We start from the raw sequence: 22664 nt of genomic DNA on the forward strand, positions 1-22664 counted from the left end.
ATTGTACTTCTGTCAATCATGGTGTTGCACTTACCCAGACATAAAACCTTATGCTACACACCTTGCCTCATGTGCTGTGGAAGACTCTGTGACTCTTTCTTACCATCTTATTTGGGCTCAATCTGGGGTTTCCAAATGGGTGTTTGGGGCATTCCAGGGGCTCAAGGGATTCAAGGTGCCCAGTGCTGCATGTAGCACACATCCACAGCCAGGCTTGCTTTGAGTGGCTCACACCAGATCTGTGTTGAAGTCTGAACTCTGGCCTGTGTACTTGGCAGCATGTCAATCTCATTTCAGCAGCCAACAAAGGTCGGGGCCCAACCTATTGCCTGGGGAGCCCCATCTTCTCCCAACCTAGACTGGAGTGGAGAAGCCCAAGTTCAGGTCCTAACTCTGCCATTCACTGCTGTGTGGCCTGAATCATCTCATTTCAGGTTCCACGTCTGTGCTGACTGTACATCATGGCCGTGAGAACTGCAAAATTGTGAGAGCTTCTTGTAAATTTGTAAAGCACTATAGGGTTTGCTTTTTATTTTAAGGAAATGCTGGGATTAGAGGCGTGAGCCTGAGGTTGCAGTGAGCTGAGATTGCACCATTGCACTCCAGCCTGGGCGACTGTTCAAGACTCAAAATAAAAAAAAAAAAGAAATGACTAGATGGGGTAAATACTAAGGAAGGACACGGGGCCAGTGGTCAGAGCAGTGGCCTGGACACCAGGAGGTCTGTGTGGTCCTTCTCTGAAGCAAAGGGCTGGAGTCCTTGCAGCTCTCACAGTCCACTCTTGTAATAACTTTTGGTATGATTCCTGTTTTCTGCTTTGTTTTGGACAGTCACATCTAGACTGCACCCAATGAAAAAAATGTAAATAAAGCAGAGGACCATTGGGTCACACAACAGTGAGCCAGTGGTGCAGAAGAGGGACCCCTCCTGTTGAGGTCTGCCAGGACAGAGGGGCTTCCTGGGTGCAGCCATATCAATAACATATGCATTTGACCCCTGCCCCTGCAGAGTACAGGAAAGAAATGGTGCTGGCATGAACAGGAGTATGCATAAGACATCCAAATCATTTGAAAACTGGCAAATTAGCAGGCTGTTGGCAACTGAGTTTTGAAGAGGCAGCTGTGTTTTCAAATGTTTCCTCTTCCTTATTGCTGAAAATTCACGTGTGTATCCATGAATGGGCAGTAAGTGGTCCTGTGTAACCACCATGGGGAACCACAGTGCATTGTTTCTGTGGGACATATTTCAGGAGCCAGGCTTCTGTGAAGGCTGAACTCTCTTCTGCCCCACCCAACTTGGTGGCCCCGTGTCCTACAGCAGCTTCAGGTATGGAGAAGGTGCACCATGAATGCTGGTTATTGTTGAAAAACAAATGTGCATTGACTCTTCTGCCTGCTAGACCTGAGTACTAAGTGAGTTCCAATCCTGCGGGCAGAAACTTCAACCCTCAATAACTCTGAGCCCTGAAGCTTCTGTTCTGATGGGAATATAGCAGAAGACCTAGAATTGAAAATGTCTAGAATTGAAAGTTTTCTGAATTAGCACTCAGTCTTCATTTTTGTGTTATACATGATTAGACTAGCCATCTTCATTTTGTTTCTTAGATTAAATGCAACAAATCGAAGGCAGTGAGAGGTGAAGTTTCTCCACGTTTTTCCTTCTGACAACAGTCACATGCACAGCAGAGAGCAAGAGCAAAGCTGTTGACAAACGCAGAATTTTCTAGGAAGAGCAGTTTGGGACTATTTGTGACAGAGGTTAAGTGGCATTGCTTACCTCTGTGGTGTCACAGAGCAGTGCAGCATCAAAGAAAGGTTACCTCTTATTGAGAATATGCACTTTAATCACATAAAATATGCTATACATTACTTTTCAGTGGTAGAAATAACACTTTTAAAAATTAGTTCTAGGGTTGTGCTTTAGATTTCATGGAAAATTAACTTATGTCTATCTCATATATTAATAAATACAGGTTAGTGTTAGAGTAACATAGTCCATTTGGCAGGGGAAGGATCAAATAGGGAAGGATGTCCACAAAGCAGAGGACAAGCAGGTGCACCTCTCACCTCCATCTGTGGCACAGGCCATGCGGAAGCGTGCCTGCCACTGTCCTCACTTGACTCCAGCTGCCTCCTTTGCTTCTGAAGTTCTTGTCCTTGCCATGTCTAATATCAAACCCATCACCAAAAAGTTGGTCCTGCGTGTGGCTGTCTTCTCCCCTCAGCAGCTCTGGGAAACTCTCCTGAGGGCAAAGCGTTGCCTCTTCTGGAAGATACCATCCACCCTGCAGACCCTGAGCCTGGTGTCCTCTGAAGCCCTACTGCTCTCCTCTGTCCCTTTCACCTTTCACCCCCTTCAGGTCACCCTCCAACTTAGCGGGGACTTACAATCAGAATGTGCTTCTCCTTTAAGCTGATTTTTAGCTGTTAAAAATGAATGAACTCGCAAATTATGTTTCTTTCATTCCTACTGGGGTTGCCACTCTACCATAGCTGGCGTCTTGGCTGGTGGGAGGCTGACACTTCTCAGTGACCGGGTCTGCTTTCACACTCGTCTGCAGAAGGAGGTGGTTTTGCTTCCCTCAGGTCTTTGGCTTGGGGCTCTAATAACAGCACTGTCTCTTGAAGTCTTGTTTTGGTTTTGGTTTCCCCCATAGTCCAAAAGCATGGTAAAAATACACACACACACACACACACACACACACACACACACACTCTCTCTCTCTCTCTCTGTCTCTCTCTGTTTCTTAAAATACACATTGGGGCTCTTGTCTTGTACTTCTACATTTGAACAAATGCACGTAGTTTGGTTATAGCTTCTTCAAATAGTGGCAATTTTCATGTGGCCTTTATGTATTCCCACATAGGAACTAAATGGATTAAATTTTCATTTCTTCCTTTGAAATGTATGCTCATAAAGCACAAGGAAATGTAACAGGAAAGGGTTTTAAGGCCAGTGGGATACTGAGTGACAAAGAAGACTGACAGAGGAGGTTCATTTGTTACTGGAAACTCGAAGCTGGTTAGTTGACATTTATAGTTTATACTCAGCCTACTTTCAGAAACTGAGGTGGCTTCAATACATCAGGCTAACAGGGAGAAGGAGGAGGGCAGAAATTCCACGTGGCTGTGGGAGACAGACAAATCCAGCTGCAGCAATGTAATCCTCCCAGTGTATTATTGACTTACAAAGACCCTACAGCTTCTGCCTGGAGTTGCATGACCAGGTACTTTAACTTCTGGAAATTGGCTGCAATGGCCTCCACCCCAGCACTGGCTTGCTAGATGTCCACAGGAAAGGAAGCCTTTGCCTTAACCCAAAGCCCTTGAGTTGTTATTGCCGTGTTTATTAGGTTGGTGCAAAAGTAATTGCAATTTTTGGTCATTGAAAGTAACGGCAGAAACCTTAATTACTTTTGCACCAACCTAATACTTTGTATTCTATCCTTCTTTTACTACATTGTTTTATCTCTCCAGTTACAAAGTTAAAAAGTTGCCCCTACAGTAAGACTGTTCACATAGAACCTAGCTATTAGAAGCACTAGCTGGTGGGATCATCCTTGCATCCATTAGGGAAGGAAGGCCAGTCAGGAGCACTGGCATTTGTTGGAATGTCACATTATTCTGTCACTTAGCAACGTTATTCCCATGGATTCTAAAATCAGGAATCAGTCATTCTAGCAGTACTGCTGCAGAAGACCATCTTTTTGAATGCGTCCCTGAGCTCTGGGCTCCGGAAGGCGTAAATGAAGGGGTCAATGACGGCATTGCACATGATCAACATGCCGTTCACCTGGAAGAGAGACATGTAGCAGGCGCAGTAGGGGTTACTTGGGCAGAATGTCATTAAGAGGACATGAAGGACAAAGGGGGCCCAGCAGAAGATGAAGACCCCAAGCAGGATGGTCAGTGTGATGGCCCCTTTCATGTTGGTTCTGGGGAGGGTGGAGATCTTCCTGGTGTGGGATCGAGCCAGCAGGAACATGTGCACATAGAGGCACAGGATGAAGACCAGCATCAGCGGGAACAGTGACGTGAAGGTGATCACCGTGAGCACGTGATGGGAGAAAATCACCATGGCGATGCCACTCGCCGTGCAGAGCGCCCAGATGACCGCAAGCACCACCACAGTGCGGCGCATGGTCACGATGCTGTGGTACTGCAGTGCGTGGAAGACGGTGATGTAGCGGTCGGCGGCAATCACAGACAGGCTGAAGATGGACCCAAGCAGGGAGAGGACAAACAGGGAGTCGATGATGTCATCAGCTGTGGTTTCGAAACTGCCACGTGGCTTGAGATAGCCCATGTTTCTCAATATGATCAGGATATTTTCCAAGATCTTATATAGGCTGCCCAGCATATCAGATATGGCCAAGCTACAGATGAAAAAGTACATGGGTGCCTGGAGATTCTTATTCTTGAACACAGCCAGCAGGACGATCAGATTCTCCAAAACTCCAACAATGGAAATTGTGAAAAATATCTCTTCTGGCAAAACCACACGAGGACAGTCGGAATTATTTCTTGCTGTGTCACTGACGTTTTCATACGAGTTGATACTGTGCTTCATTTCTCCTGCTTGTGGTTAAGGCAGTGGTGTTACTTGGACTTGACTTCACGGAAAACTTGATTGATTCTTCAGGATCTTTTCTTCCTTGTAGCACTTGCTAGAGATCTAAGTTAAAATCTGCAAATCACCTAAAAGAGGGTATACAGAAATATTAGTTGCAAAGTACACTAGAAAATAAAAACCAGCCACACTCGCTTAAGGAAACTCTATTCCCTCCATAAAATACAAAGAAATCAGTATATTAGAAAGAACCTGCACACGTATGTTTATTGCAGCACCAGTGACAATAGCAAAGATATGGAATCAACCAAAGTGTTCATCAGTGGGTGAATGGATAAAGAAAATGTGGTACATATATACAATGGAGCACTCCCCAGCTATAAGAAAGAATAAGGTCATGTCTTTTGCAGCAACATGGATGGAAGTGGAGGTCATTATCAAAGTGAAATAACTCAGAAACAGAAAGTCAAATACTGCATGTTCTCACTTATATGTGGGAGCTAAATAATGCATACACGTGGATGTAAAGTGTGGAAGGGACATTGGAGAGTCGGAGGGGGGGGGGGGGGGGGTGATGAGAAATTACCTCATGGGTAACATGTATGTTATTCAGATGATGGACACACTAAAAGCCCAGGCTTCACCACTACCCAGTATATCCATGTAACAAAATGTCACTTTTTTACCCCTTACATTTATAAAAGTATATATATAAAGTGTTGCAATTTAGGTAAAATAGTATACTGGGCCCTCATCTTAAGCACTTTGTGAGAAATAGCATTAGTGGAATTTTGAGCCGAGAGATGATAGCAAAGATTATTCTTTGCCGGGCCACTTTCCCTCCCATCCTTCTGGTGAACACATGTGGGTGTGGGATGAACAGATGAATAGCAATGGTGCCCTTAATGAGCAAGGAGGTAAAGCAAGGAAGGGTCCATGTGGGAAGTGGAGAGCCCACAGCTGCCTTCTCCGACTGGGAGGCGGTGACTGGGCTCGGTGGACTCAGGAGATGTTTAGGTCCATTCCTTCTCACTGCTCCTCTCCCTGGGTCACTGCCTGACCCCAAGCCTGTGGGATAATGGCAAAGGTGCCGATGTATCATTCCCAAAGATGACTGTGCAATGCACGTCACCACTTGTGTTTCAAAGGGGGAGCTCCTGGGACTGGCATTTCTGGAGACTTGTTTTTGGTGTCTCTGGGGGGAAGGTGGACTGCCGCAGTGCAACAGTGGGGAAAGCCAGCACCACGGGGCGAGGAAAAGATACTTCCCGGGCAGGACAAATTTGAGAGCACAACCTGTGATCCGAAGTCCACGGGGAGCCCCTCACAGCCTCACTCGAGGGACTCATCTGGAAAGGAACTAATTCCCTTGGAAAGGATTGGGTCAGAGGTCAAGTGTTCAGAAGGAGGTTTGTGGGTTTGGTGGATGCAGAAGGAGGGGTTGACAGGGTGTGGCTGCTGCTAGGGTTCTGCCTGGAACGGCCAGTTTACCCCGTTTGCCTGAAACATGGGCAGCGTTTAAAAGTCGGAAGTCCTGCATCCCAGGAACCAACTCAGTCCCGGGCAGACAGGGATGAGTCACTTTGTGCCTCCTGCCCAGGCCCGGGGAAACCTGTGTGCTGTGTCCCATCTGCTGGGGAAGCCTCGGGGATGGGAGGGGAAGCCTGGAGATGGGAGGGGAAACCTGGAGATGGGAGGGGAAACCTGGAGATGGGAGGGGAAGCCTCGGAGATGGAGATGGGAGGGGAAGCCTGGGGATGGGAGGGGAAGCTATATGCTTATGGGTTGGAATAATTAATATTGTTAAAATGCCTATACTACCCAAAGCAATTTATAGGTTCAATGCAATTCCAATCAAAATACCAATGACATTCTTCATAAAAATAGAAAAAAAATCTAAAATTTATATGGAATCACAGAAGACCCTGACTAGCCAAAGCAGTCCAGAGCAAAAAGAGCAAAGTTGCAGTAATCGCAGTACCTGACTTGCAAATTTACTACAAACCTGTAGTAACAACATCAGCATGGCGTCAGCATAAAAACAGTTACACAGATCAACAGAAGAGAATAAATAACCGAGATATAAGTCCATGCATTTACAGTCAACTCACCTTCGACAAAGGTGCCAAGAACATACAATGGGAAAAGGACAGTTTTTTCAGTAAATGGTGCTGGGAAAATTGGATATCCATATGCAGAAGATGAAAGTAGGCCTCTGTCTCTCACTGAACACAAAAATCAAATCAAGATGGATTAAAGACTTAAATCTAAGACCTGAAACGATGAAACTACTTGAAGAAAACATTGTGGAAATGCTTCAAGACACTGGTCTCTGCAAAGATTTTTGGAGTAAGATCTCAAAACCATAAGCAACAAAAGCAAAAACAGGTAGGTGGAACTATACCAAGATAGAAAGCTTCTGCACAGCAAGGAAAACAATCAACAAAGTGAAGAGACAACTCACAGGATGGGAGAAAATATTTGCAAACTCTCCATTCGGGAAGAGATTAATAACCAGACTACATAAGGAGCTCAAACAACTTAGCAGCAAAAGAAAACAAGAAAATAATCCAATTTAAAAATGGGTAAAATATCTGCACAGCCATTACTCAAAATAAGACATACAAATGGCCAAACAGGTATATGAAAAATTGCAAAACATCACTAATCATCAGAGAAATGGAAATCAAAGCTACAATGAGATAAAATCTCACCCCAGTTAAAATGGCATATATCCAAAAATGGATAATATCGGATGCTGGTGAGGACATGGAGAAAGAGGAATCCTCGTACACTGTTGGTGGAAAGGTGAATTACTACAGCCACTTTGGAGAACAGTTTGGAGGTGACTCAAAAAACTAAAAATAGGGTTACCATATAATCCAGCAATCTCACTACTGGGTATATATTCAAAAGAAAGGAAATCATTATATCAAAGAGATATCTGCACTACCATGTTTATTGTAGCATTATTCACGAGAGTCAAAATATGGAATCAACCTAAGTGTCCATCAATGAATGAATGAATAAAATGTGGTATATAAACATAATGAAATATTATTCAACCATAAAGAAGAATGAAATCTTGTCATTTGCAGAAACATGAACGGAACTGGAGGCCACTATGTTAAATGAAATAAAGCAAGCACAGAAAGACAAATGTCACAAGTTCTCACTCATATGTGGGAGCTAAAAAAGTAAATCTCATGAAGATAGATAGGGGTGGTTACCAGAGCCTGGGAAGGGTAGAGGGGAGAGGAAGATGAAAAGAAATTAACTAATGGGTACAAATATGTGGTCTGATAGAAGAAATAAGAGCTAGTGTTTGATAAAGCAGTAGGGTGACTATAATTTACAACAATCTATTGTACATTTCAAAATGGCTAGAAGAGAAGAATTTGAATGGTTCTAGCATAAAGAAGAGACAAATATTTAGGGTGACAGATATATCCTAAGTACACTGATTTGATCTTTACAAATTATATGAATGTATCAAATTATCACATGTACCCTGAAACTACATACAGCTATTAAAACTACATACATAGACCAGTTCATAAAATTGCAGTTCAATGGTGCAGGAGCTTCTTTGTGTGTGTGTGTGTGTATCTCAAAGGCATCGAAAAATCCATGACATCAAATTTTAATGGTGGTTATCACTGGGTGGTAGCGCTATGAGCAATTTTTTAAATACGCATTTTATTTTAGAACAGTTTTAAATTTATGGGAAAGTTGCAAAGATAGTAGAGTCTCCACAAACCTCATACTCAGTTTAACATCTGACATTGTGTTAATATCTTACCTGAGTACAGTGTATTTATCGCAACTAGTGGACCAATATTGACACATTATTATTAACTAGAGTCCATACTTTATTCAAATGTCCTTAATTTTGACCTAATGACCTTTCGTGTTTCAAGATCTCATTCAGGACATAGTATTATTACCTTTAGCCATCATGTCTCCTTAGGCTTCTCTTGGCTGCGACAGTTTCTCAGACTTTCCTTGTTTTGATGACCTTGACATTTTTAAGGAGTACTACTTAAACGTTTTGTAGACTTGCCACAATTGTGTGATATTTTTCTCATGATCAGACTGAGGCTATGGGCTTCGGAGGAGGAAGACCACAAGATGTAAACTATCATTCTCATTACATTACATCAAGGGACACGCTATCAAGGTGTCTCACAACTGTGGTGCTAACCACGGTCACCTGGCTGAGTTAGTGCTTGCCAGTTTTCCCCACTGCAGTTACTGTTTTCTGCACACAGTTTCCACAGTGGATTCTTTGGAAGGAAGTCAGGATGCACAGCCCTCACATACAGAGCAGAGAGTTCTGCCCCATCTCCTTGAGGTAATCCATTTGGAGTTCTTCTGCATGGAGATTGGCATATCCTTCCCCATTTATTTATTTATTTATTCAATCATATGTTTCTATCAGTATGAATGCCTGGACAACTATTTTACACTTTAGATTATAATCAAATGCTATTTGATTTGTTTTATTGCTTAAGTTGTTCCAACTTTGGCCACTGGGAGCTCTCTCAGTTGGCACCTGTGTCCTGTGCCAGCCCTGCATCCACTGTGGCTTTCTGCAACACGTATTTACTCTCTGGCACTGCAAGAAGTTCCAGGCTCAACTTGTTATTCCTGACATAGTCATAGAATAAGCCACTTTCCCCAAGGATCCCTGATTTCATCCACTGCAGAATGGTATTAGAAACCAAGATCAGAGTGCTCAATGTACTTGTTGCTACTGGGGTGCCATTTAAATTTTAATAAAGTCTATTATTTATTTTTTCTTTCATGGATGATGCTTTTCATGTTATATCTAAAAACACCAAATCCAGTGTCATGGAGATTTTCTCCTATGCTTTCTATCAGAAAATTGTGTAGTCCTGTAATTTTCATTTAGGTCTATGATCATTTGGAGTTAAGTTTTTTTCTGTAAGGAATAAGATCTATGTTTAAAATAATTTTTTCCCCGTATGAATGTCCAATTGTTCCAGCACCGTTTGCTGAAAAGTCTACCTTTTTCCCTTTGAACTGCTTTTGTGCCTTTGTTGAAATCAGTTGGCTGTATTTGTGTGGGTCTCTATTTGTGTGGCCCTTAGTATTTCACTGATTGATCTATTTGTCTACTCTTTTGCCAAGAACGTGCTGTCTTGGTTACTGGCTTTAGAGTAAGCCTGAGAGTTACTCAGACTTACTGTGAAGTAAGGAGTGGCAGTCCTCTGATTTTGTTGTTCTTTTTCACTGTTTTGTTGGCTCTTCAAGCTCATCTGCTTTTCCATATACATTCTGGAATAAGTTTACTGACATCTTCAAAATAGCTTTCTGGATTTTTGACAGGGATTGTGTTGACTCTGTTGATCAAGTTGAGAAGATTTAAAAAGTGTGTTTCTTGCTGTTTTGCAAGTTTTCTGAATTTGGTATTTAAAACATATACTACACAGTGTCTGAGGGGAGCTTGTACAGCTTCCTGCAGCCTGCCTGGAGGAGAGAGGGCTGCTGCCAGAAGGTTCCTGGGGGGCTGCTGGTCCCTGGCCCAGTCCTGGTTGGGCTGAGGCTGCTCCTGTTACGCTCAGTACTAGGGCTCCCTTCAGGGCAGCAGGCATCTGGAGGACAGAGAGGCAGCTTGGAATCTCTCAATTCATCTGTTTCTCATCACAACAGTGTTTGCCCCAAATCAGGCCAGCCACAGTGCGGGAGCTTGTGGATGCCCCTGTGTCCCAGTGTCTCTCCTACAAAACCAGCACCAGTCACCACCTTTCACGGGTGAAAGCATCATCCCTAGAAAATGCTTCCTTTTTCAATTCTTATCTTTTACACCTGAGACCAAGTTGACATTGGCTCATTTAATCCCATGATTTATGATTTATAAAAAGCAGGCAGTGCGGCTCAGCAGGGAACACAGGCAGGTGCAGATGCCTTGAGTGAGAGTGTGAAGCAGCAAAACACCAGAGCCGGGGTGATTGCTAGAGCAAGGAGGCCAGTGACAGTAGCAGGGACTAGGGGCAAAAGGACATGGGAACAGGACAGGAGCTGAGGGTGGGGCAGCCGAGGGCAGGGGCGGGAGTGTTAGGGAGCAACCCGGGCAGCCTGCAGTCTCTTCTGGAGCTCCCTTTTTATTAGATAAAGAAACTCCATTAAATCCTTGTAGTTCACCTTAAAAACGAATACTAAATTCTTCCCTGCACGATCCCATTTTTGTTCTCATCTCTGAAACGGCTCAAAATTTTCCCTTTTGAAAAAGCATGAACTGGTTTATAACTGGTTTAGTTAGCCAAACAAATGCCATTAAATAAAAGGATATCAGTAAAGATCTTTTTTTTTCTCCCAGACGAAGGATTTAAAATGTAGTGGGTATCTTTGGACGAGGGCCTGGAAGACTTCTCCGCCTTACCTAGCTCCTATTAGCCCTACCTTTAAAAAGTGGCCGAGTCCAGCCCAGCTAGACCTCAGGGCCACCATGAGTGCAGCAGGTAGCTTTGGCTTCTAGACCTTGCTCTGGAGTCACCGGCTTTGTGCCGTCCATGGCAGGGTCTCCATCCTAGGGTCTGGGGGGTGTTAACTGGGAAAAAGGGGGTTGGGGCATATGGGGAGGACAGGAAGAAGAAAGATTTAAGATCTTTTGGGGACTTTAATCCAAGTAATCATTTAAGGAATTGGCAATTTTTAGCACCTCTAGGATCCAATTTTAGGTTATGTGCCATTGGAAATCCAAAAGATACAGGAAACGCCGTACTGCCCATAAGCATCTAGCTGAGGAGGTAAGACATGCACAGCTGAGAGAGAGGACAGGTAAGGCTTTGGTCACTTCCAAATTGGGGTCAGGACTGCTCCATGGTGTGGATGGCATGGACAAGAGCTGGTTCCACTTATGAACGCTTTAGGTAATTCATTCTGTGCTGTGTTGGGCCCACAGTGCATATTCAGCAATTTTACTTAACACTCAACCAGATAAAATAGCAGATTCCTGGATACCTCGGCACATCCTTACAATTCTGCACTTTAAGGGCAATTTGATTTTGTCATGGTTTCTCTTACAATGTTAAAGGTTGGAGAAAGGGCAGAGTGAGAGGTATTCTCCCTTAATGCTGCAATTACACGTAAAGGGTAGGTGTTCCTATTTCCTGCTCTGCTGCCTATATTATAGATAAGGAAAGTGAGGCTCAGGGAGGTTGGGTTACTTGCTTAAGGTCACCCAGCTGCTAATCTGCCTCGTTCCAAGGTCTGTGCTTGCTCTGTTATTCCAAAGAGCCCGAGAGGCTGAGTGTTTGGAAGCAGGACAAGCCTAGCTCTGAGGGCAGGTATGGGTAGGAGGACCGGGTCAGTTTGGGCGAAGAGCTGTGGGAGGAGCCAGGAACTGAGGGGCTCAGGACTCTGAGGCTTTGGTGCTAAATAAAACAAAATAACAACATAGCACCGTAATAAGACTTGTAGATTATTATTAATCAATTAATCAATACTCTGTTGAAATAGGAAAACTTCAAGGACAGATGAATTTCTACTTTGTTTACTGCTCCTGGACTGTCCCAACTGCTTTGCTAGGGCCCAGTCAGTGTCTCCAGCTGAAGTCAGTTTTCCTTGGTCTTACTGATGTTGATCTTACAGAGTTAAAAGTTACGCTTATCACTCTGAAGACTGGCTGCAGCCAGCAGAGCTCGTTATGGTAGGCAATGGCTTATTTGAATCCAGCACACATCCTGTTTCGAATTCCACATAGGCTCAATTATGAGAGGCCTTCAAGGGAGCCTTATTTTGGGGGTGGCCTTATTCTTTTCCCCCATGCTGGGCACAGGCAGAAGCATCTCTCGGTGTGAGCATCCTGCAGGCCACTGGGCAGATTTACAGCTTTTCTGACACTTCACAGAGCACTGCTGCTTACAGTATACTTTCTTTTTTAATATACACAAGACTGGAAATTAGGCATGAATGACAATGTTATCACATCTTAGGACGAGCAAAGGAAGGTCCCAAGAACGGAAGCTTTTGCCGGAGCTCAGAGTAGGGAGGCGTGAAGCCTGGGCTGGGTGTTCTGGTTGGAAATCAGTGTGATGCCCACCTCCCTGCACAGCCTCACCGGGACCACCACCTTCCACCCGCTCACATCTCCCGTCCTCCGAGCTCCACTGCTCATGGCAGGCTTCCTCCATGGCGCCTTCATGCCTCTGTGACCCACTCAGACCTTTCCCTGCCGTGGCTGTGATGCTCACACAAACACTCGCCGCCCCCCAGGTTTTGACGCTGGGACGCCTAGTAAGTTAACTTAGTCTCCAAAATTTGCCCGTGTTGTTTTCCCACCAAGTCAGGCTCTGTGTGTTACCCATGATGCTAGCATAGTGCTTGGCACACACTTATTTTGAGTTTAGAACTCACTTTAAAACCATCTTTCAAATTTTTGTACCCTGCCAACTCATAGTCAGAGAACAGAGAAGTTAAGACTTTAAGACTCCATCACTCTATAAAGCCCACTGGGTGGGGTCTGCGTTCTCTCTCCCTGGGCCTGGACACGTCCTTCCTCACTTCGTACACTCGGCACTGTGTCCTTGCCCAAGTACAGACTCTCCTCCACGGCCTCCTCCCAAGGGGGCCCAGGATCACCGCCCATCTATGCGCCTGTAGCTCTTTGTTCTTATTTCTACAATGGCAATTATTCTACAATTATTCTACAATTATTCACATGAAAAGCCTGCAGATGGATCTGAGTTCCTTAGGATAAGACCTGCCCTGACCATGTCTAAGTCTAGCCCCTGCAGACAACCTGGCCCACAGTAATTATATTTGCATAATGAAGGCAAGGAATGTGGCTTACACAGATATGAAAGTTCTCATTAAAATTTATTAGACACTAGGGATTCCATAGGAAACATACCTGGGATCATTAACAAGGCAAAGAATAGGATTTTTTTTTTTTTTTAAGATGTCTTAAGTTGCTCTGAGGCAGTGAGAGGGCAATTTGCTGCTGAGCAAAAACCTCCTCTGCCAGAGAATCAGGCTCCACTGAGAAGTCAGGATGGCTTTGGAACCGTCTACCGCATTACCCTGGTCCATGCCCTCCTCCTCTGCCTCGGCCTAAGCGGGGTCCCAAAGGCAGGGTGAGGGCTCCCGTGTCCCTGCTCCCACAGCTATTTGTGGGTGTATGTCCTGTCGAGCTAGTGTGAAGTGTTGTCTCAGCCTGCTGTGTCCTCAGCCCTGGGGCTCCAGGAGGCTCCACTCTGACTTAGGCCTGCAACAAGGCCCAGCACATAAGGGTTCAGTACCGCTTGATCCAGGCATGAATGTGTGAGCAGAGCCTGTGACCACCGCTTCACTCCCACACCTGGGATGGGGTGAAGAGGGGATGTGAGGGGTGCTCCTCCTTCTGATCTGCTCAAGGCTATACTCTCAGCATCCCTTTGTACCCCTTTCCCATTCCTATCCCTTTTGGGCTTTTTGCATGAGTGTGTGTGTGTGTGTGTTTACAAGTGTGTGCACATGTATGTGTGTATGTGTGTGTATGAGTGTGTGTGTGTAAGTGAAGAATGGCGACAGTTATCTGAAGGCAGCTTAGATAAATTGAAATATGAAGAAGAGCTGTTTAATCGAAAACCTGGGCCTCCTTTCTAGGTAACATGTGCCCCCGACAGAGCCAGCCAAGGGAAGGTGTGAGCCCCTCGTGATGGCGGTGACTGCATGCTTCCCAGGTCAAACACTTTGCAGGAGTATGTGATGATCAGTATACTTTTAGTTATTGTTCACGCTGCACCCCATGTTGCTGCCTAGGAAGGTGGAGGACGACTGAGCTAGTGGTTGAGAAAGGCACAGAAAGAGTGTGTGCATCTCCCAGAACTGTAACGTCACACATGTGGGTGGTGGAGTTGCTTAAACACCAATGCCTGAGGTGCAGGAAGCCGCTGCATGCCCACGTCTTTGTGGCACTAAAACCCCCACACTCTTACACCTAGAAAAGCTCATCAGGTGAAGGGGCGAATGCCAGAAGTGATAATAGAAGCATGAGTTGTTTCACCCCTAATTCTATTAGGAAAAAATTGGCTGTAGTCCTTGAATAGAGCTCAGTGACAATTTGAAGAGTACTAGAGAAGCTAATAAATTCATTAATAGGGAAGATTGTTTTAACTAGACAAAAAGTAATGGTTTAATTAGAAAAATAATAAACTCCCTTAGGAAGGATGAAAACCCATAATTAAAATTCCGAATAGTACCTCTTCTCAGATTTGTTCCTAGCTGCTCTATTCATGGTCCAAAAGCACTCAACAAGCTGAGGAATCAGTGGAAAATGTACTTACCTTCGGCTCTGAAGCAGGAAGCTTCTGGGCAAAATGAATGAGAAGGAATGAGCTCTGAGCGAAAAGCAAGTGGACCTTGGGCCAGGAAGGGCCGGAACACATGCATCATCAGAGACAGTTAGATTGTTATCATTACCTTGAGTAAATGTCATCCCACATGAGCTGCGCATTTCTGGTAATGTGAAGTTAGAGAAATGGAAAGACACAGGCAGATGAAGACATAATTTCCATGAGCTCAGCTAGTCAAGGTTGCTTCCATTGTTTACGACAATATTTCCAGCAGATTATGGAATTGTCATCTTGCTCTTTTTCAATGCCACGTTAGAGCTGCATTTAGTTCTAAAAAGAACTAAGGAATTAAATAAATCGGGTTTTTGAGGAAACGGTTTTGGAAGAATTTGTTTTAAAACTTCTAGCAAACTTCTCGAGATCTCTTGCAAACATTTGGCTCGTTAGTCTCATTAAGAAGGCACAAGCCCCATTATCCATATTTCACAAGACTAAACAATGAGAGCGAGAGAACTGTGTGCTCAAGTGCACATATGACGCATGGGTCTAGACAAGAAAAAACCCTGTGTTCTGCCAATGCTTCTCCGTTCAAAACCTTCACAGAAACTGCCATAGATAAGAGCCATTGTTCAAAGCAAACTTCTTCTGTTTTAGGGTGCAATGCTGTGTGTTTTCTGCCTGCCAGGGCCTGCAGGGAAGGGCTACTGTTGGTGTCAGTCACAGCAACAGAAATGTTGAAGTGTGGATTTGGGCCAAGTTTCTGGATGGTCCTGGGTTTTTGGGGCTGGGGCCAAACCAGTGGCTCTTTCTGAAATGTGAGCTTCCACCCCAAGCCAAAAAGTGTTCACACGTGGGTGGTCTGGAGAAGACCGAAGTGAGAGGCCTGAGTTGAATTTGCCAGGCAGGTAAACACAATTTTATGAAGTGGCTTTCCCTGGCTTGTCACTGATGCAAAGTGTGTTGTTCCCAGGAACTCACGGACCCTCGGTCATCCCAGGCTTTGACGGTTTCTGAGTCGCTGTCTGCCCCTGCAACATGCCCTGCAGCTCAAACCTGGTATTCCACAGGCCTCTTTCCCCTCCTGAGTCATGTAGTTGAGACAACAGAGAAAAGCAAGGCATTGCCTCCAGAAAGCTACTGTATTATCTGGAAAAGTAGAGACAACTTGTCCTTAGCGCTTGTACTTGTACTTGCAGAAGCAGAGGTCCTTTGTCAGAGATCTGTGGATCTGATTAGCTGACTGGGAAAGCCCACCCGGTGGCCAGCCCCGGGGAGTGGGACATCAGGCAGGCTGCAGACGGTGGGGACACTGTCTGGAGGAGGCGAGCCTCAGCCAGTCACTTTGGGAGGCCGTGAGGGGCGGATCACCAGGTCAGGAGATCGAGACCATCCTGGCTAACACGGTGAAACCCCGTCTCTACTAAAAATACAAAAAAACTAGCCGGGCAAGGTGGCGGGCGCCTGTAGTCCCAGCCACTCGGGAGGCTGAGGCAGGAGAATGGTGGGAACCCGGGGGGCGGAGCTTGCAGTGAGCTGAGATCCGACCACTGCACTCCAGCCTGGGCCACAGAGCAAGACTCTGTCTCAGAAAAAAAAAAAAAAAGAAAGAGTCTTGCTGCAAAGAGGCCTTCCTCTTTTACTAATCCTCCTGAGCACAGACCCTTTACGGGTGTCGGACTGGGGGACTGTCAGGTCTTTCCCTTCCCATAAGGCCATATCTCCCCAGGCTCACACATGGGGAGAAACCATGGACAATACGTGGCTTTCCTAGGCAGAGGTCCCTGCGGCCTTCCACAGTGCATTGTGTCCCTGGGTACTTGAGATTAGAGAATGGTGATGACTTTTAACAAGCATACTGCCTTCAAGCACTTTTTTAACAAAGCACATCCTGCATAGCCCCAAATCCATTAAACCTTGAGTCAACACAGCACATGTCTCTGCAAGCACAGATCTGGGGCTAGGGTTACAGATTAAGAGCATCTCAAGGCAGAAGAATTTTTCTTAGTACAGAACAAAATGGAATCTCTCACGTGTACTTCTTTCTACATAGACACAGTAACAGTTTGTTCTCTTTCTTTTCTCCACACTAGGAGGAGTGGAGAGTGAACCGGGAAGGGTTAGGGAAAGGACGTACCAGTCATGGTGGTTCACAATATGGACTGTGGGGCCAGACTGCCCGGGTATGGATTTTGGATCTGCAGCTGATTTTGAACCAGTTACCTCACCTTTCCAGGCCTTTTCTTTCCAGTTTCCTTCTCTCTAAAAGAATATTAATACCTCTTAGCTGTGGCAGAGACACTGTGCTCACCAAACATCACATGTGATCATCCAAGTTTCTCAGGTTTTCTTATAGGTGGGTTAGGAATGAGCGTGTGACTAGTTCTGGCCTTAGTGGACTGTGTGTGGAGTGTCAACTCCAAGCTGAGCTGGTGAAGTGCCTGTGTGACTCACCTGTCACTTTTGTTTTTCCTTGTGTGGGTGCCTTGGAGGCCATGTGTTTCATGTGATAAAACTACCAGAGCTTCTCTCAGCCTGGGTCCCTGAGTGACAATGTGGAGCAGAGCTCTCTTGGATCCACATCGCACACATCATGAAAAATAAACCTTTGTGTGGTAAGCTATCGATATTTTAGGGTCAGTTTGTTACTGCAACTTAGTTTGCCCTATCCTAACCAGTACATTACCTGTTAGTGCCGTATAAGAATCAAATGAGTTAACTTGTAAAGCATTTAGAACAACACCTGGCATACAATGAGTGCTACGCAAGAACTTGTTAAACTAAATACAAGGATAGAGGGTGAGGAGTGCTGAGGACATGGCAGGAGTTAAGCCGGCACAATTTGGATCGTAAAAAAATCTTGTATACGTAAAAAGGAACATAATTTTTAACTAGAGGAGTATATTAAAAGTAGGTAAGTACTTTTTCAATGTGGACAGAGAGAGTAAAGGCAGTGCCTGGCACATACAAATGCTTGGTGATGACTGCCCTGGTTGTTTCACTGTTGTCTTGTAATCGCAGGATTTCCCTGACTGCTGGGTAGGGGCAGAGCGGAGAGCGACGAGAGTGCAAGTTACTCATCGAAGGAGAGGTGGGGACACCAGCCACAACCTAAAGGTGAAGGCTGTTATAAGAATTGTGTTTATTAGTTTATTAATTTGAGGAGGTGGTGGTGGCTATTTATGAAATAGGGTTTGTGCCTTAGCCCTACTGTGTGCAGATCACCGCCACTGGGGCTGGAGAATCTATAAAACGAAGACTGTGTGAGACCAGGTCATGGAGTCATTGTTAGAGCCTGGGGAGAGCTGAAAGCTACACTGGAAATATTCTGTCTGTATAGCCCTCCTTGTCTCGCCAATGAAGAAACTGTCCCTGGAAAGGCTGACTTGCCTTCCTGCCCAGCGGCTGCTCTGCGCAGATGAAGGGCTGAGGCTGCCTCTCCTTGCCTGTACCTGCTGTCTGCACAATAGCAAGCACTTTCTCTCGGCCTTCTCTGCTTCAAGTAACCCTTAGTTCTTCTGGCTTCTATATTTTCATCCCAATAATCACTTACTGTTTTATCTTCCTGAACTTTTCTAGTATTCCCACATCCCTCCCAGATTGGAGCTTTGGTTAGACACAGAGACAGTCAATGTCCTGCAATGTATGGTTCACTCAGACTGGATTATTTGAGACAAGTTTAATAAAAGGGTCATTTACAAAGATGTAAGCAGAGTAGAGCAAGCCAGACCGCAGAGCACAGAATCTGGGCACAGTCATGCCTCTCAGATGCCCTGGGTCTGAGGCCTGTATCCAGCCTGTGGTGACCTGCAGGGGAGAGCTGGGAGAATACCCTGTCTCCCCTCTCTGCTGTTCGACTCATGGGCTTAATCCAACTGGAAGCCAGAGGGCAAGGAAGTTGCTGATATATCCATTGTACTCAGCCTCCTGAGCACGAAGAGCTGTGAGGAGAGGCTGAACAGGGGATCTGGAGAGGCAAATGGTAGATTTCTGCACCATTAAATACAACGTGTGGAGGCCATTGTTAGGACTGAGTTTCTGAACCTGGCCACAACAGATCAGAGGAAGCCAGAATGGAGTCAGCTGTGCCAGGTGCCACATAACCCAACTGAGCCTAGAAATGGGCCTGTTTCCCAAAAAGAAAAACTGGGAGATTCAGAGCAACCAGTCCTAAGGGATCCAGTCAACCTAAGTCAGTGACTCTATAAGGAAAGTAATTCTGAAACAACCCCTCTCCTTTTTGTTTCCTCTTTCTGCTTCTTCAGCCTTATCTGCCTGTAAAGCCTGCCTCCTCTGCCCAGCTATCCATGCCCATTTCATAGATGGGGTGCCGCCCAACTCATGAATCATTCATAAAAGCCAATTCGGTCTTTAAACACAATTTGTTGAAATGTTTTATTTGACAGCACAGATGAACACAGTCCATAAAAGCTGGCTCAGAGACGAGTTTGCAGCGATGGCAGTGTGTTTGCCACCTGGCAGGTGCCATTAGCCGGGGCCTCCCAGCACTGTGTTTGGAGTCTCAGCTGTGGTCCCAGGTTCCAACTAGTGCTTATGCAGAGCCCAGGTTTCCCAGGGACTGGGCCCCTGTGTCACTGAGCAGTGGCTCTGGTTACACAGGAACAGAACGACTCTGCGACAGGAACGCCCCTGCAATCCTCCAGGCTTAACCTCATGGCAGCACTGCGGCTGTGTGCTCTTGAGAGACATACGTAGAGTAGGGTTTTCAAACCTCAGTAGCACAGAACCCCAGAATGCTCCTGTCACACTTGGCCAAGTCGTCTAAGATGCTTCCCTAGCACTGTCTGTCTCCGTTGGGGAGAAGCTACAGCTACTTGTGATCATTTAAATGGAAAAGGAGTAAGTTTCCAAAACCTTTAGAAACAAAAAGAACTGAGGGTAAATTCTCCAGTTTGGGGCTGACCGTTCCGTCAGTTCCTTTTGGCTGTAGAGCCTCCCTGGAAAAGGAAAAGGAAAGCACTTAACTTTGTTTCCGTCTGTATGCACATGACGGATTGTGATTGCTTTTAATCAAAAACCTCTAGCAAATCCCAGGCTCTTAGAACTGGAAGGGACCTAGAGGCCCATGGGTTTAAACACTTGGATGTGCAGAGAAGGAAACCGAGAATCCCCCAGAGGTGAAATAACACTCTCAGCGTCACCCTGGGAGGCTGCCTCACACCGAACACGGTTTGCTCGTGTCCCACATTGCCCTTGTGTTCCCTTTGACATAGAAATGAAATAACTCGAGTTTCCTTTCTGTGATGCTGTGGGGGTTTTGCTCCTTCCCCCAGTTGCTGCTGCAATTTCATAACCAGTGTCCGGTGGCTGCTGCCAGCCTCTGCGTGTGGGAGCTGCTGCCCCTGGCGTCTTGCCTTTGCTTTGGACCATGCCTGGAGGCTGTTCCCACGCCTCTTTGCTGGAGTGCACGTTGAGCCTCACCTTTAGTCTCCTAGTGCAGAGGACTCAGGGAGGTGATGACAGTCTCCAGGCACAGAGACCGGCTCATGGCCACACTGTACTGCAGGTTCACTCAACATCCGTTAAAAATTTGGGTGCTGGCAATTTAACAATTCACAGAACTGTCACTGTCCTACGACCTTCCACTCTAGGGCCAGTCCTCTTTATCCACAAGATGCTTTCTCTTTCCTTTTCCTGCCTGACCCCGCCTTGAGAGGCACCTGGGTCCCCAGAGCAGTGTCTTTTCTTTTAAACAAATAAATCTGTCCAAGAAAAGTACTTCTTTACTTGATTTTCTTGAGCAGTGATTTTCACAGTGTGGTCAGCAGACAAGCAGCCAGAGGATCGCCTGCACACGTATAGGACAGCAGCAGACCGGAGGGCAGAACTGGGATGTGGGTAGGGGACCACCCTCCAGGGGCTTCTGAGGCCTGGGAGTCTGAGAATCTCTGTTGCACAGCAATTAAACTCCTGCCTGTCTTGATGTTCCATCTCTTCTAGGCCTGTGCATCTCTGCATAAGCAAGAAGCCCAATAAAGGGCTTTCCCAAACAAAAGAAAGTTACTCCCAGTAAGTTCAAGGAAAAAACAAAAATAATCTAAGATTTCTGACTTTTTGAAGACATTGTTTTTTAAAAAGTGGATCATGGTGTAGATATCAAATTGTATAGTATTTAGACTCCATTGGATGTAATAAGTGATGTAACAGCTTAAAAGAAACATTTACAGTATGCTGAGAATGACATCCTTTGCAGTTACCTACACCTAGAATGAAAAGTGCTGGAAGTCACCTGGGAAGTGTACTCACTGAGGAGGGAGGTTTCCTAAATCCTTTTGGTGGGGACCTGAGCACCAATATTTGAAGACTGCTGGTCTATCCCATCCAAGCTAGCTACACTCCTTGATGTAAACACCATTTGTGATATGGTTCCGTTACATCTCCAGGTTCCCTGGGAGCCGGGCTGGCAACTTCCCCCACCTCTATGACATTAACATTCTTTCTCTGAACTTGTTCTTTGATCCACCAAATATCCTTCCCTAATTATCACATAACTTTCTTCTTTTCTTTATATTTGTGTCTCTGGAAACAGTAGTCTATGCTCATTTTTCCAGCTTATCACCTCTTCTTTACTATTTAAATTTAGGTTGTGTTTTTCTTCATTAAAATTATTTCTCTAAGGTTAGCAAAAGTCTCCTAATTAACAAAACCTACAAGCTTTTTTTGCAACATATAACATTTTTATCCATTCTTTTCATTTTTTCAACTATTCCTTCCTTGATATTAAGATACCAGTATAATCATTTATGCCTTCATATTACACAAGTCTACTGATGTGTTTTATTGAATGTCAGATACCAGACAAATAAATAAGGGATAATTGAGATAGTAATAATAAACACAGTGTGACATGAAAGCAAATAATAAAGGAACATAACCTACTCTGTTAGAACAAGATAATTCTTTTCTGAAAGATACGATGTTTGGGCTGACTCCTGTATGATTTTAGTGACTTAACTTGTGACATATTTTCCTACACCTACAATCTCAGGTCTTGAGACCACTAACTACCTAAACAGGACAAGTAAAATTTGGAGTAGACAGAATTATCTTCACCTAAGTCCAAGCTAACAGTAGTGTTACCTCAGTGATGAGAAATGACTCCTTCCACCTGGTTTGCGTGCAGCTTCTGATCTTAATATGTTTTTATTTTTTCTCTGCCCATGGAAGCCACTAGCTGTGGCCCATTCGTGCAATCCAGATGCCCTGATGACCTAGATGCTTTAAATGCCTACATAGCAGCTCTGTACTGGTCCTAACTTCTTAGCAAGGCTTCCAATTGCTATCCTTATCTGTCCTAACAATTGAGTAGAAAAGAATTCTACGAAAGCTGAGCTAAGATCTTGTGTCAGTCTAAGACTTACAGATCGTGACTTTTGAAGCCTGTCAACCGAGGCTAAATCTCTTCTCTGAAATGCTAGAGCTGGGAAATGCAAAAGGGAGCAGAGAGAAACATTTGATTAAAAAACTCCACAAATGCAGGTTAAAATTGTAGCCCAGGGAGACACAGAAATCGATTCCTGAATTCATAAGTAACTGGTAGAAGCCCTTACACAGAAAGCATTGGAGAAAAACAATTTTATTTAAATTGTTGAATCTCTACATGTGAAGTCTCAACTTTGAAAAACAGAATACTGTTTATTTAATCATAATGGCATTGCTAGAAGAGAGGGACACCCCCAGCTCAGCTTTGTGAACAAGAATAATGCAGGGCAGCTGAAACTTCAGGATGAAAAAGAGATATCTGTGCTATATGAGAAACAAATAGAGAAAATGTGT

At 44.9% G+C, this 22664-nt stretch overlaps 1 protein-coding gene across 1 annotated transcript; it reads right to left on the reverse strand.

Moving 5' to 3' along the window:
- Positions 1-1827: 1827 nt before the first annotated feature.
- On the reverse strand, positions 1828-14914 carry MC2R (melanocortin 2 receptor). Its single transcript, XM_023228551.1, has 2 exons — positions 14862-14914; positions 1828-4697 (listed from the first exon to the last, which is right to left on the reverse strand). Exon 2 carries the CDS (start codon positions 4567-4569, stop codon positions 3661-3663), a length of 909 nt encoding a protein of 302 aa, XP_023084319.1. The 5' UTR covers positions 4570-4697; positions 14862-14914; the 3' UTR covers positions 1828-3660.
- Positions 14915-22664: the final 7750 nt, after the last annotated feature.

Source organism: Piliocolobus tephrosceles, chromosome 18, assembly GCF_002776525.5.
Source record: "Piliocolobus tephrosceles isolate RC106 chromosome 18, ASM277652v3, whole genome shotgun sequence".
Classification (NCBI taxonomy): Eukaryota; Metazoa; Chordata; class Mammalia; order Primates; family Cercopithecidae; genus Piliocolobus; species Piliocolobus tephrosceles.